We start from the raw sequence: 16185 nt of genomic DNA on the forward strand, positions 1-16185 counted from the left end.
AGTGGCTCACTCATAGGCTCAGTCTTACAGAGAGATCTGAAACAGGAACCTGCAATCAGAATAAAAACAATATAAATGAATGTACTGCATCAGACAAACATCACAATTGGATTGAAAACCGTTGCATAATAACTTGGATAGCTTAAGGAAAATGCCTCACCCGTACTATATTATTACACCCAGGGTGGCATAATAAGTTAACCTATGCTGATGCATTTTCATTTATGATCTATTTGGTTGTAAAAGCTTGCATTTAAAGATAAGAGCCAAGTATTTTTACTGTGGCTAAACAGACCTCTACAGCTCAATAATGTGTTTGTAGTTTAGTTTTTTTATTTGTTTTTGAGTGTTTCTGTAAATTAACCAGAGTCACTTTTATATATTAGGTTTTGCTCCAAGTTTCTGTGGTTCTGTTTCTTTTAGCATGAAAACATTTGTTCAATACATTAATCTGTTCCCTGCAGAGGCCAACTAAGTGAGATTGGTGCTTCCTGGCAATAATTTGCCATAATTTCTCTACAGAGAAATTAACGCCCATGCTTTAACAAGTTGGCAATCTATGGCCTTGTCCTTTCCACACAGTTTATTTTTCATAAACTGGAGTCCTAATCCCAAAAATGTGAGAGGTTCTGAAGAACATGAAGAAGAGTATAATGTTGGTCATGTACCTAGAGTGTTGCCATATGCTTGTGAAACGTCTTGTAGAAAAGCTCAGGGTGCAGTATGCATCTTTTTTGGTTTTACCTTAATTATTCTGAAAGAAATAATTTCCTCAAAGTTCCTCTGTTTTTATTAGCATGTTTCATTTAACAGAGTGGCTGCGGATCCTTCCTTTAATGGACACACTACAGAAGGATATAACACCTGTTTCCCTGAGGAGAAACCGCCCATCAAGTAGACCTAGGGTTGCAAATACCAGGAACTAACTTTCAATAAATTCCCTGGTTTTCTAGAAATCCTGGTTGGAGGGTCCGGGTTTCCTGCTTATTCCCTCCTAATTCCAGGAATCTTTCAACCGAGATGTCGGGAAAACCAGGGAATTTCTTGAAAGTTCCCGGAATTTTGCAACCCTAAGTAGACCACTATCATGTTATTCGTTGTAAGTGAGATGTGAGCACATTGTAGAATGGATGATGAATATTAATCACTGTCATTGTAGTTAGTTTTAGGCTAATTGAAATGTTGTTTGTGTATTCAGTATGCAATATATCCGGAATAGATCATACCAATAGACTGACACCCATTTGAAAGGTTCTACAGTATACTGTATGTATCTCATACTGAACCTGTTAGTAGTCCCAGAAGACCCTGCCTGTCATCTTATAATTATAGGTACAGTGCCTAGTGAAAGTCTACACCAAGGTTATTATAGTAAACTAAAACTAATCTTGAAAAAATTATTTTGTCAAATTAAATTAACAAACCTGTTTGAAAAACAAAAACTATACTGAAACTGTTATGTTTGACTCCAAAACTAAATACAATAAATTAAAATTAAAATTCTCAATTTTGGGCATTCAAGCTTTTGGGGGGATTTTCAAGCTACTGAATCTGGCTGGTAAATGCGGCAACGAGATGGCCTTCTTTTATAATTTAAACCTAACCTAACCATAGCTCTTGAGAACCCAAGACCATACAGCCATAGGGGTCTCATTTGAACAATTGATCAGAGCAGGGCAAACGTTTACAACTGTCCCGACGCTCTGTCTAACCGTTAATAATCACTGTGTGCAATACGATTTTGGAAACCTCAGAAATTCTACTTTCATATCAACTCAAAATGATTGTACAAAGACAAAAGATACATTTACTGTGTGCCGTTTTAACACAGATTCCCACAGAGGTGTTTTGCATTGCACTTCCTGAGCTAATGGGGAAAGAATGTAGGCTCGAAGCGGTATTACACAAAAAACCTCTGTGTAAATCTGTGGTAAAACAGCTAACAGTAAATTTATCTTTCGTATATGTAAAGTTGTTTTTGAATGTTAATTAAGTTGAGTGTTCAAGGTTTTCCAAACCTTATCATAAACAGGAATCAATTGTTTCTAGATAGAGCTTTTCACACTTGGCTAAATCTCCTCAGCTAATCAAAAGGGATGTGGAATGACTCCAATGCGAAGGGCTTACCTAACCTACTGTATGACCTGACCCATCACCTTATGTATTAATGGCCCCCAGTTGCAAGAAGTGGCATCCCCAAAAACATAAAAAACGATACAACCCAAATGGCTCCTAGCCTCCCATGTATGCTTTCGGTCCCTAACCCTAAAACTGAAACTAAATAATATAAAAACGAAATAGAAATATTTTATACAACTCAAACTAAATAAAAACTAGCAAATCAGGTTTGAAAACTAACAAACTAAACTGAATTCAAAATAAAAATCGAAAAAAACCTGAATATAAAAACACAAAACTATAATAACCTTGGTCTACACAACAGTCTTAACATTTTGCTGCTTTAAAATTACATTTGACAAAAATCCTACTGAAGTATACAACCTACTTTGAATAAGATTCTACTAACTTTGCACAACTCTTAGTAAATTTGGTTGGAAGTCATTGATGGACAGCAATATTTCAACCTTGTCTCTGATTTTCAAGCAGATTTAAGTAGGACTGAAACTGGACCATCAGGAACACTCAACATCTATTGGAAAGCCATTCTGGTGTGTCTTTGGCATTAACATTTGTGTAATTTCCCATTGAAAAATAAAACCCTATCCCAGGGTTCAGAATTCAGAAGACTGAGGCAGGGTTTCCTCTAACTTTTTATCTGTGCTTTGCTCCTTTCATATTTATTTTTGTTCTGATAAAGTCCCCAGTCCATGCTGGTGACAAGCATACAAGATGCTGCCACCACAATATTTGAAAATATTACCTTTTTAGATTTCCTTTTAAAGCATAAAAATGTGAAGAATGTGCAAGGGGTGTGTAGACTTTCACTAGCGCGACTATGTACTAATTGAATGCATACTAAGTACTGACTGTACCCATAGTATGCATTGGAGCAGGTAGTGGCCTGGCAACTGTATCCTACTGCCAGGCAGGAGCTCCAAGACAAACACACTGACACACATGGCCTCGACAGGGTGTAGCTCTCTTCTCCCTAGATATAGGTTTCCAGGGGTTGAGTTGTCACTTTAGTAAACATTTTGATTGATGCCATTTAGACTTGCCTATGGAAGTGGCAGTCAGGTTCCCAGATGAGTTTCACTTTCCATACAGGGATTTTAAAGTTATTAAAAACTATGATGCTGTTACCTAAGGGCCTTCCATGACAGTGTACTGTACATGTGGATGGCCAAGAACTTGTATCAATCTAGGATTTCTCTACATTCCTCATAGTCCATGGTTTAATCATTGCACTGCAACTACACTCAATGTAATGGTTGACTTCCCTCATTACAGTTTGAAGTTGAACCATTTCAGAAATTCAGAGACTAATATCCCAGCTAGCACATTTGGTTCCTTGGAAGTTGTGGGAAAGTACATTTCTGGTTTCGCATTGGTTCTGGAAATGAAGCCATACGTTTTTTGAACGGAAGTGACATTTTTACCTATTCTGGGAACGTACATTCTTTGGTTCTGAGAACTATGGTTCCCTGAAATTTTTCCTGGGAGGTTTTATTAACGTCCTGAGAACATGTTTCAATAAGACTTTTAATAAAACAAATAGCTTAGTTTAACTGTTTGTAACTCCAAGCATAGATAGAACACTTTTGCTTAGGCATTAATCTTAGGCATTACTGGAATGTGTAATGGGTGTACAGGCTCCTGAGTGGCACAGTGGTCTAAGGCACTGCATCTCAGTGCAAGAGGTGTCACTACAGACCCTGGTTAGAATCCAGGCTGTTTCACATCTGGCTGTGATTGGGAGTCCCATAGGGCGGCGCCACAATTGGCCCAGCGTCATCCGTGTTTGGCCGGGGTAGGCAGTCTTTGTAAATAAGAAATTGTTCTTAACTAACTTGCCTAGTTAAATATAGAGGAAATGGTTGAATGTATTATTATTTTGTGAAATGTATGATGTAGAAAGGGAGAGGTTGTTTGACAGGGTCAGAGAGGTTGGAAGGGAATGAGTGGGTCGTATTTTGGGTGGGGGTGATGGGGCTAGTGAGGTTATTATTTTATTTTACTAGAAATTCAGGGTTAGTTAAGAGAATATAGTGGTATAGATAGGTTGTGACTGGCCTTACACTCCAGTACAGTAGGTGGCGGTGTATGCACCTGTCAGTTGGTTGTGATTTGCCAATAAAACTTGAAGAAGAAGATTATTTTTTTTATACTGAGAAGAACTGAATGTATATGTTTTTAAATAACATTCATAGAACGTTCTATCAACTTTATTCAAGTTTTCTTGTGGTTTTTATGCAAAGTTTTCTTAATGTTCCTCGGAACAATTTGAAAACATTACTTTAAATACAACCAAGAGGAAACCTGTACAGTAGGAAACGTTATGCTGAAGTACTGAAATTCACACAGAAAAACGTTGTTTCTTAACGTTCTCAGAACAAAGTGAGAACATGACTTTAATAGAACCATGAGGAAACCTGTAACAAACGTTATGCTGAAGTACTGTAATTCCCACAGAAGAATATTGATTCTCTGAACTAATTTGAGAACATTCCCAATGTCAAACCAGTTGGAGAACATTCCTAGAACATTACCAAAATTGAAAAGCAATCTATCTTTGAACTTTTACGAAACGTTCTGTTAAAGTAATGAAATGACAAAAAAACATTATTTTCTTGGTAAGTTCCTTAAATGTGCTGAGAATGTTCAAAAGCCAAGCAACTATCCTGCATCATTCCCAGAAGTTTTGGGAAGGTTGTATGCAATAACAAAAAAATATATACATGTATATGTTTCATGTTTATGAGGAAACATGTATGGTAGGAAATGTTATGCTGAAGTACCGGTTATGCAAAATAACCATAGAACACCCACACTGTCACCAATTTCTAAGAAACATATGGCTTTCAGAACATTATGTGCTAGCTGGGTATTGACCGTATTACTGACCATATTAATGATTTCTAATGTATGTTTCTTCAGTTTAAACTTCTATAGACACAGTGCGTAAAGACCCACCTTCCCATAATGCTCATCTCCAGTGAAATTGTAGATCCAGTAGTGGCGTCTCCACTTAGGTTGCTATCACAGTCTACACTGTGGTACTCCTGTCCTCGACAAGGCCATGTCCTTTGATAGTGATGACACTACACTGCTAATGTTAAGCGCTCTTGTCTCCAAATGGTTTCAACGAGTTTTCAGCTCTTGTTGAATCTCCTTACTAACGCCCAATAAATGTGTCCTGTAAAAGTAACCAATAGGACCTCTGTAAGCACCCTCTTTCACTGTGTCAGTTAGCTAGGATGAGAACACTCACTCTCTGTTGAGAATTATAAGGCCCACTGTTAAAGTGATGTTTCTTTATGACTGAGTGGCATCTAAGTAGTCCAATGGGGGGGTTGGTTTAAGTCTTGCGTGGCATGGCTCTAAATATAATTCACTGTGAAGGGAGTGGCTTTGCTATCACACTCAGGGGGTTTGGGGGGGTTGGTGAATTGGAGTTGAAAGGTAGTGTTCCAAGGCCTGTGGCTATGTGGAGCAGGAGCGCATCACAAAACGATAAAGGTGGGCCCTCCCTTCATTGTTATGGTTGTAATTGACTGGCACATACTCCAGTGTCATTGCTGACAGGAATCTCATAGTCTGTGGTGGTTGTAAATTCAACAGAGGACATCCTTCCAAACAGAAGCAGTTATATTTACTTTACCTAAAACAGAAAAAACTTTGTTTGGTTAAACTGACCTCTGTTCATTTTATGGATGAAATCATAACCCCTTAAGCATCAAATTGCATGGTAAGATAAATCAACAGAGAAAACATAGAACATATGGTACATTGCAAATCTGCACTTTGAAAGGCACAGTATGAATGCTTACCATATGACTTCCGTGAAAAAAAATTGCTGTATTTATCCATTAACAGCTTGTTAACAGCAAAGTGTCAGGTAAAAATAATGCCAGATAACATCTACATTCAGATTGGGCAGTGAAAATCATTGTGATTAGATGTCTCTCTTCTCAGTCAGACCTCACATCTGATAGACTCTCTATATATGGTCTCTATTGATGTGCTCCTGAAAAAGAGAAATGCCCTCACACTTGCCCCTGCTAGGTCCAGCTGTCCCCAGGGTGAATATTTCTTAGCCTCAGAGACTGACCCCTCACAAGGCTACGCTATTGATAACCTGGGACCATGCCCTCTACCCGGCCAGTCTAAGGTTTTAATTGCTGAAGCTTCCTCAGACATTTCCTCACAGGTGGTCTGACAGCTCACAAGAACTGCAGCATACAGTACCTCTGACTTTAAAAGGCTTCACGAGACTTCATTCTTTGATTGTGTTTCAATCAATAAAATCTATGGATTGGATTTTGCTCTTTCCAATTGTTACTCAATGGCACTGTCAAATGATCATAACAGCAGATAATCTAAACGCCTTTAGTACCTGTTGTTTTGGTTAGTTTTATATGTTTGTGCTGCTCTCCAGTGGCTTTCTGAAGTATCACATAAAGACTTTGTAGCGACGTCACCTTGTAACTCAAGACAACACACATAAAGCATTCAGAATACACTCATAATAGCTGCGTGTACTACTAGCTCGTTAATATTTCCATGTGGCTATTGCACATAATATAACTCAAGTGTTTTATTAGGAATGTCTAATTATATTAGCTACAGTAATACAAATATGTGCAAGACATTCAACATAACAAGGCATGGTATACAACAAAACAGGAACTCAAATACTATCAGGGTTGGGTAGGTTACTTTCTAAATGTAATCTGTTACAGTTACTAGTTCCCTGTCCAAAATTGTAAACAGTAACGTAACTTTTGGATTACCCAAACTCAGTAATGTAATCTGATTACATTCAGTTACTTTTAGATTAGTTTCCCCTTAAGAGGCATTAGAAGAAGACAAAAATGTATGTTACCAATTGAACCACATCTATTGCAGGATAAATCTATGTTAAAGTTTACATAGCTGTCCATATGTGGATGTTACATTTTACTTTATGGGTTGGTTATGTAGGCTTCTTCTAACCCATCACTTTCTACTACATATAATAATACAATTAAATTATATCTTTACATTAAAAACGAAAGTCTATCAGAATTCCAGTCATTCCAATAAATGTTATACCCCTTGATCTTCAAGAATAGGACTTGGAAATATGGAAGTATAGTTTAGCCAAATAGTTTTACCTGAGCATAACCCTAAAACTAAGGATTTATTAGCCAGCCCTACTCTGTTGTTTAATTTTTTGTTGGTGACACTTTGATATCTTGATAATATGCAGCTGTTCAAAGTGCAAATCCACAGATGAAACAATAACCAAATGGACATCCCGCCTCAGTTTTGGTAAAAAGATGAGGGATGGGCCTGGAGAAATGTAACCATGCTCAGATTAATAGACAGAGCTATGGATGCAAGGACTGACCATCCATGATATAAAATTATTGTTTTAACCATGTTATGAGGCTATAAAGTATTTGTTTACATTTACAATGTTTACAAACATTGGAGAAAAACAAGGTTATATTTTGGGTTCACATGGAGTGTGACCGTTGAACTAAACTCATGAGGCATTTATATATTATATTCTTCAAGAATCAATGGATATATATAATTTATAAATCCAAGTACAGATTGCCCCTTTAAATCAATCAAAAGTTTGCGAGTTTGAACGTGTCCATTAGGTCTATGGATTATTTTTTTTATCAGCATAAATTTCTCTGAGCAACGTAGCCTAGTGGTTAGAGCGTTGGACTAGTAACCGAAAGATTGCAAGATCGAATCCCCGAGATGAGAAGTTAAAAATGTGTCCTTCTGCCCCTGAACAAGGCAGTTAGTTAACCCACTGTTCCTGGACAGTCTTTGAACTTGCCTAGTTAATTGAAGGTTAAAATATAAAGCCCAGTTTTTATTCCATAGGCTGGGATCCGCACTGCAGCTATTGCAAGAGCGCATTTTTCACTGGCTGTCCACTGTTTTCAAAAACAATGATTGATAGGCAGCTTAAACTTCTTGAATTCAACCATTATTGGGTTCAAATACACATTTAGATTTGCGAACAGCCATCCACAACAACCACAATCCGTAAAACGCAAATAGCTAAATAAGAGAGCAGCAGTGTGATTCACATCAATGCGCTATGCAGATAACAATAATTTGTGATATCCGTATCGCAGTAGACTACACCACTGCTGTCATCCTTACCTCCAAGCGTTTATTCAAGTTAGATAATCTTTGGATGCCGACAGCAGTTGCACCATTGGAAGACATAGCTGGGACTGTAGCCTACAAAAGCCTATTCCTGCTCTTTTCCAGCGATCCATCAAACCCATTTGGTTTGTCATCATAGTGGTATCTGACTTCTGGTCAGACTCGCTCATGTGGAACAAACTTACATTTGCGCCTTTTATCAATGTTGATTTGAATGTCATTGAGAAAACAGAGAAGTGTCAAAGATTTTTTTTCTTCTCAAATCTCCTTTCTGAATTTAATTTAATTGAATCATCTAGTTTTTCAAAAGTATCTGTAATCTGATTACAATATTTTTGCTGGTAATGTAACGGATTACAGTTACCGTTTTTGTAATCCCTTACATGTGAAGTAAAAACTTTACAGTACCACAAATTCTAAACATATATTATTATTTCTCTCACACACACAATAGTTTTAAAGCAGCAATGCAGTATCTAGTAAGAAGAATAATGAGATAGACATGAAGATTAATCATTTGGTTCTTTCATTGTAACTTCAACTAAGCACATTTTCTCATTCACTATTCTATTTTACTCTATACACTTGCATAATCAGTCTCATTCATAGCATTCAAAACACTATGTGGATGTTTTGAAGCACTTGATATTTCACTATGAAAGTGAGGTAGTTATTAGTAGTGCTTTGGAATAGCCTCATAGTTATTAGTAATACTCCACCACAACCACCAAATGTTGGTTAAATTCATCACTTGGACAGTTTTCTTGGGTTACTATTTATAATAAACAAGGGGTACCAATGCTTTGTCCTAATGATACCACATTATCAGTGATTAAAATGTCTATCAGGAATTGAAAACTATTTATGAATCATAATACAGAATGGATGATGAGTCGGTTTAGTTGCTTGTATCTTGCAGAGCATATCGAAGGTGACTGCATATTGAATTCAGCTAAATTTGAGACGTTACAAGGTAAGGGACTGTTAATAAATCAGTTACCATACTTTTCTTCAGTCTCCTTTTCTGGAGCTTGTTCTATATCCAAACTGAAATTGTCCTTTGAGTCATATCTATCTGAAGCGTCATTTCAACAAGTATAGAAAAAGTGTGAACACCTCATTAATTAATGTTGTTATGGCCATTACTTTGAGCTTTGAACATATGTGCCCAATTACAGTTACACAGTGTTGGTCCATTTAGCTTGTTCTAGTAGGAGCAGAGCTTTTGGGTGATCCATGCTCCCATGGTTGAGTCTCCAGCATTGCTTAAGTGCCTACTACAGGCCTTTCCCACTAGGAAGACCACCTCTGCGATGTTGAGCAGGATGCAGATCCCTGACACAGCCAGCATGAACACAGTGAAGACGGTCTTCTCTGTGGGCCTGGACACAAAGCAGTCCACTGTGTTGGGGCAGGGGTACGAGTCACACTTGACCAGCCGGATCATCTTATAGCCAGGGTAGATCATGTAGAAGAGATACATGAAGGTCACCTCAAAGATGATGCGGAAGAAGAGGCTGATGATGTATGTCCACCAAAGGGCACCTGCGATCTTCATCTTCTGGGTCTTGATTTGCTCCAGTTCCTTGGGGTTGGCCCGGCCAGACAGCTTGTAGAGTTTTTTGTCGATGTGTCGGCGGTGGGCCACATGCATGGCCACCAGCAGGGCTGGGGTGGACACCAGAATGAGCTGCAGGGCCCACAAACGGATATGTGAGATGGGGAAGAAGTGGTCATAACAGACGCTGTTGCAGCCGGGCTGCTGGGTATTACAGGTGAAGCCGGACTTCTCGTCACCCCACACACTCTCTGCTGCAACCACCAGGACCAGGATACGGAAGATGAAAAGGACAGAGAGCCAGATGCGACCAATGCCCGTGGAGTGTCTGTTTACACCGCTGATGACGGCATAAAAGGACGCCCAGTTCATTTTCGATTCCAGGTCTGAAAAACAAGGACGCCATTAAAATGATTTAATTGTAGAAAGCTTTGAGGTCAATAATGTTGATAAATTGTTGATCATTTTGCATAGAAAAATAGCCCTATATATGTAAGATATTTCCACAAGATTTCTGTATACAAACACTAATTGCACGGCTTGTTACTAAAAACACAGATTTCACATAACCTGCTTCACCAGTCAACACCACTGTCTGACCAGCACTGGTCAGCGACTGAGATATTGGGAAATCTCCATAAAGCCATCAATTCTCAAAAAGCAGAATCCCCCAAGACTAATTCCATATCTGTCAAAGCCAACGGCAACTGAGCTCTCTCCATCTTGTTATAATTCAGATCTATTGAATTCCATTGTTTGAGTCATTCCTGCCATGGCAGTAGAAGAGACTTGGAGAGGTGGAAGTTACCAAGCTCATCAGGAGGTGTAAGAGGCATAGGCAGCACCCAGGGTGGAGGACAACGTTGACCCGCTGGTGTAGCGTGGACATTGATGTGCGGCCAGTAGAGAACCAAACCTATCTACATGCACTGACGTTGGTGGGCGGCTTAAGAGCGCAAGCTTTTGGTTTGGCACTACACATCAGGTGACCATTTTCCCGAAGTCACTGGCAAGGGAGTATCTGCCCCAATGTGACCAGTGTGCCATGTTGACACTGGCACCAGCCTGCATGGTATATCTATGCCCCTCCCTTTATGAAATGTTCTATAATATGTAAAGTCACAACAAAGACTATGATAAGCCAATACCAAAAGAGTCTACAGACAACATGGTTCAGGTCTATTTCACTTTAACTCAGTCAAATCAAGATATAAATGAAAAAACATATTTCAGGATTTAAAAAACATTAATGACAGATTTTTCCTGATAAAACGAGAAATTAGAGGTGATATGGTAAGAGAAGATTAAAGGAATAGGATTCTTGAACATGAGATCGCAAATTGAATGGCTAAATTAAGATTTCCACAATAAATCCTTTAAGTATAGTTATTATTTAAGATTAGCATGTTTTCTTTATTCTTACAGTGTGCACCCCTGATTTTCTTAGATATTTCACAAGCAACCTATTATGGCTGTCACTGGAAAGCACATCTATGGTTATCTAAGCCACATACAATAGGCTATCTATGTAGAGGAATGAGTGAAGAATGAAATACAACACAACTGGTGCTTTTAAATATTAATACATCAATTACACTTTTATAAGGATACTTTAAGTTTATTAGTATTAATCCTAAATAAACATTTCCAGATCATCAGTACAAATGTTTGTTTGACTAGGCAGAAAGATGACCAGGGAGAGATCTCATCCCCTTTAACATGAAACTTAATCACAAACATGTAAATCATGACAAAAAAATAATGTCTATACCTAATTTAGATTTCATAGCTGTAACAAATTATTAAATTCATGAAATTACCTTCAGTAGAAGTAGTGCACAAACACACCCAGAAACAATTGAGTTACCATCAGTATAGATGGATTTCTTCCCATTAGTGAATCTGTGAACCAGAACACCATGAGTTTGCATTGCTAATGATTTCTCTCACACTAGCCACTGCCCTGCACAGTCGGAGTCATATGCTCGTGTGAATAATTTACATACAATAGCTGCTTTTATTAGATACAACAAGCCCCTTTAGAATTCAGATCAAGCGCCTCAGTTTCCGCCTACCCTCAGCAAAGGAAAGAATCTGTGTGGACACAAAGAAGCCTGCCCTATCTATTGTGCACTGTACTGCAAGGGAAGTGAAGGCTGGTTTTGACACAATATGGAGTAAAAATTACAAAACCCAAACAAAGAAAGTCTAACCACATGCAGAGGGAGTAAGTCTTATAGATAACAGTAGAGAAATAAATGCTTGTTTATTCATAATTTATTTGGTGTGTGTGTGCCTCAGTGTGTGGTATTTTCAAAGACATTCTAACCTTTCCTTGTATACCCACCTGCTGTCAAAAATGTAACTGACAATTCTAGTAAAGTTCTGAGGGATACTTTGGAGAGATCATTTTAAATAATTTTAAACAAGCCTCAGACAGATCAACATCTCATCTCTAGAGGGAGCTAGGCCCACTGACTGAGGCCAAGTATCACAAAGACACATCATGAAGCGAGAACTAGGTGACCCACAATTGAGGTGGTCTACTGGGCATCCTTTTCACAGTTGTCCAATGGGTATAAAATAAAATAAACATTCAATGAGGATGTGCAATACATTTAATTGGCTGGGAAACAAATACATTTTGAGATCACAATGTATGCTTTCACCAAACAACATCAAGTTAGATGGGAGCAATAGTAATCGTGTCCAATATATGATTTTGATTAATGCACATTGTGTATATCGATGTGCCAATAACAATTTGCTTGACCATAGCAGCCTTCTGTATCATATTTATTCTGGACCGTATCCATATTTTCAATGCACTAGCAACTTCTTTAAGAAACAACGGGGGAAAAGTAAGTACAAAACACTCAAATAATTTCTTGTTACAGTGGGAACCATACAGAATTCCTGCTATTGTGGAAAAAATAGACCAAGAGTTATCAACTCTGACAAAAGAATCCACCAAGTCTGTCAGAACCAGTGCCTGTTCAAACTGTACATTTGTAAGAGGTGGAAAATAAATAAGTCAGCCATACTTTTGAGAAGAGCAAATTGGCTTTCACAAACAGTTCTTTAACAAAAAGCAAAACAAGACGAAAAGGGAGTAGCTACATAACATCATACCTGCATAGCAAACCATTATTCAGTTTCACAATGGACATCGATCAGAGGAAGCATCTTTCAATATTGGGGTTTCTTGCGATGCACATCTTCTAGGTATAAGCACATGAGCTAACATAACCAATCAGATGAAGTATGGATGACAAAATTCAATCAATTTGTTGTACCTGTAGAGTGGTACCACCACCTTTTAGGGCATTTCACAAGTCAACAGTTTAGCTGGATACTCTAAGGAAATATTACTCTATTTGGGAGCAGCTGTTAGACAATATCATCAAATTCACTTACTAATCTTCTTGAGCACAGCACTGCGCTGTCTCGACAGAGACTGGGCCTTGGTGTCAACGCTTAGTTGTGTATCTGCATAGAGCCTGCAGATCATATTAATGGCTGCCACTAAATAATGTTCCTCTGATATGGCCACAATGAAAACTGTGATTTGCAGCATCAGAAGAAAAAGAGACCATAAACAGACACTTATGAACAGTTTCTGTCTGGGATTGTATAAACCTCCCTTTTCTTCAAGGCCATCTTTCCATATACACTGGCAATCTGTTAAAATGTATTTAAGAGGGAATAAGAGCAGATGAATACTGCAGACCAGGTTGGGACTATTGCTGTGTTTGATGGTTGTCAGCCCATGTTTTTACGGTTCCCATAGCCTCTCTGATGTGTATCCTTCCAGTTGTCCCAGTCTCTAGCTTTCTGCAAGGCCTCCTCGTCATCATTTTCAACCCGCTTCTCTTTCTCTTCTTGCTCTCGCTCTTCTGCATCGACGTCCTCTGAATGGGGGACAAATTGTATTTGGTGAATGAGAAAAGGTGTAAAAAAAAAAACATGGACCATGACTGACTTTTCCCCAAAACAATTTATGTACATACCGTTAACTGTAAATAGAAAATAATTATGAACATCTCTTTTAACCCTACCAGTGCTGCGAGGGATCCCCTGGTCCGGCAGGGCATTTTTCTTCCTGTGCTGCTCATACCAGTCATCCACGGACATAGTAGGCAGGCTGGGATAGCCAGCCCCAAACACTCTGAAATGAAAATTACACATTTATTATACATTAGTCAACTATTTACTTCATGTCATATAATAAGCAAGTAGCTATGTAATTTTCATAAGGGAGGTTGGACAGAGTACTTATTTTGTGAGTAGGAAAACAGAAAAACATTTTAAATAAAAATGTGCAGAATAAGAAAATAAATGATAAGTTTGAGCAGGTGTCTACCTGGCCTGAACAGCATCTTTGGTGAGAATGAAGGGTTTCATGGGAGGCCTTTTAGACTGTGATGGCTCTGCTGAACTCTGCACATGGAAAATATAAAGAGCATCAGAAAGTCACCCTTTCAATTAGTCATTGGTGAATGAGATTAGTTACATCTTCAAATCCATGTACCTGTTTTAGAACATCCATCCTGGTCAAAATCTCAATTTCCTGATCAATGCTCTCTATCTCCTCCAGGGATACAGCAATCCATTTCCTCAAGTTGAGGAGGTAGAAGTCTCTAACTATCTCGTCATCTGCCTGCCCACTGTCCACTGCTGCCTTGATCTCTGATAGCTTGGCCTCAGTGTTCTTCCTCTGGGTGTATCTGCAGAGTATAGCACAATAAATAAGAGTCATCAGACCAATGTGGGTGCAGATGAATTGCCATTATAAAATAAACAAGAGATGTTTAAGTTGTTAAATAGCTGAGGGACATAACATATTTTAAGAGGCTCGTGACAGGTACTAGACCTTAAAGCATAGGCCTAAATATTACTTGTGCAGTGCTGAATCAAAACAATGTGTGTTTCGATTGTCAAAATCATTGTAATTGAAAAGCAGATGTTTCTGATACCTTTCTATCTTTGCCGCTCTTACTGTCGCCATTGCAATCAAGTCCGGAGGTTTGGGGGGCCCATTTGCAGATTCTTCTTCCAGTGTGCCAGCAGAGTTTTCATTGGTTTTGGGTAGTTCAAACTTTGATATGTTATACTCCTTACATCTTTTCAAGAAGTCCAAAAAGTAACATCTTGCCATCTGAACTTGCTCTAGTCGTTTTGCCAGGTTCACTTGCTTCATAGTAAGAGCCCCCAAGAGGACAGGCAACATCAGATACTTCAGATCTGTGGTTGCTACCTCCTCCAATTCTTCATTTCGGCTAAAAAACAAACATGAAGAATGAACATGCAGCATCACTTTCATTGCCTTAGCGAACGTTAGCTAGCTAACTAGATTGTTTACGACTTATCCTAGCCCATCAAAAGTATCTAGCTGGCAAAACTGTCAAGCAACTCTAAGGTGGAATCTGTTCGTTACCTAGTTGGCTATACTCTTTGATATATAATCATGCCCAATACATGATAGTAACTAGCTACCTGGGTATCTGGCTAGTCATCAAATCTTGAGTAGATAGCGATCTATAGTTAGCTAGCTAGGTGCTAGCTAACGTTAGCTACCTGAACAAGTCAAGCTGGGCAACCATCCGCGTTGCCTCTTCCAGTTGCATTATCCCACGCTTGATTTTAACCTGGATATGGGTAGCTGCGATGGGATCATTTGTGGTGTCCACCTCCTCATATAGTTTCCATCCCCGATCTAATAAATCAGATAGTTTAGGCGGTTCTTCTGCCTGACTTGGTGACAAGCTAGTGCTTTCAGCGGCTGCCATTTTCTTTTCTTTTTTCTATGTAATGATTACTATCGGCTTCCGTATTCATTCTACGCTCACTTCCTTTATGACAAGATCCAAATGGTTTCCACTAGTTAGCACAGCCACGAAGTCAGAATTGTCGCAAAAATCATTATTGTGATTAGTTAGGGTAATGGTCAGGTTTCACTGTGGCCGAAATCTGTCCAAAATAAGCCCAATGCGTTTCAATTAGATTATTCTAAACCTAAACTTGTCGCCTGCTTTCCCGCATTTGGGACGACTCCCATTGTTAGGGCGGAGACATGAACATCTCATCAATTATATAAACATCTCTGTATAACTGCAGTATGTTGCAAATTCTGCGTCCAAAAGAACACCGTTTTTTTTACTGCAGTAACTTTGCAGTGTAACCACAGTTACTGCAATTACCACAATTACTGCGTCCAAAATAACAGTCGAATGCAATTACTGCAGTTTCAAAACTGCAATCTGTTTTTGTAAGGGCGGCCTGACACTAAAACCTGCCTATCATTAAACTTATTATTCTGTACGTAAATT

The 16185-nt window shown here is 38.6% G+C and overlaps 2 protein-coding genes across 2 annotated transcripts; both read right to left on the bottom strand.

The window, feature by feature from the left end:
- Positions 1–9505: 9505 nt before the first annotated feature.
- LOC120044272 (gap junction beta-1 protein-like) lies at positions 9506–10692 on the bottom strand. The gene is made up of 2 exons (XM_038988878.1): positions 10665–10692; positions 9506–10242 (listed from the first exon to the last, which is right to left on the bottom strand). Exons 1-2 carry the CDS (start codon positions 10690–10692, stop codon positions 9506–9508), a joined length of 765 nt encoding a protein of 254 aa, XP_038844806.1.
- Positions 10693–12451: 1759 nt separating this feature from the next.
- igbp1 (immunoglobulin (CD79A) binding protein 1) lies at positions 12452–15710 on the bottom strand. Its single transcript, XM_038989955.1, has 6 exons — positions 15434–15710; positions 14833–15135; positions 14388–14583; positions 14220–14296; positions 13915–14024; positions 12452–13767 (listed from the first exon to the last, which is right to left on the bottom strand). The coding sequence occupies exons 1-6, from the start codon at positions 15643–15645 to the stop codon at positions 13619–13621; spliced, it is 1047 nt and encodes a 348-aa protein (XP_038845883.1). The 5' UTR covers positions 15646–15710; the 3' UTR covers positions 12452–13618.
- Positions 15711–16185: the final 475 nt, after the last annotated feature.

This window comes from Salvelinus namaycush, chromosome 3, assembly GCF_016432855.1.
Source record: "Salvelinus namaycush isolate Seneca chromosome 3, SaNama_1.0, whole genome shotgun sequence".
Taxonomy (NCBI): domain Eukaryota; kingdom Metazoa; phylum Chordata; class Actinopteri; order Salmoniformes; family Salmonidae; genus Salvelinus; species Salvelinus namaycush.

Excerpts from the sequence above, each read along its gene's own strand:
- LOC120044272 (XM_038988878.1), bottom strand. The coding sequence starts at position 10,692 with ATGCCTCTTACACCTCCTGATGAGCTTG. Across the intron at positions 10,243-10,664 it reads TACACCTCCTGATGAGCTTG|ACCTGGAATCGAAAATGAAC; the intron begins GTAACTTCCACC and ends CTTGTTTTTCAG.
- igbp1 (XM_038989955.1), bottom strand. The coding sequence starts at position 15,645 with ATGGCAGCCGCTGAAAGCACTAGCTTGTCACCAAGTCAGGCAGAAGAA. Across the intron at positions 15,136-15,433 it reads GCCCAGCTTGACTTGTTCAG|CCGAAATGAAGAATTGGAGG; the intron begins GTAGCTAACGTT and ends TTTGTTTTTTAG. Across the intron at positions 14,297-14,387 it reads GGATGGATGTTCTAAAACAG|AGTTCAGCAGAGCCATCACA; the intron begins GTACATGGATTT and ends TTCCATGTGCAG.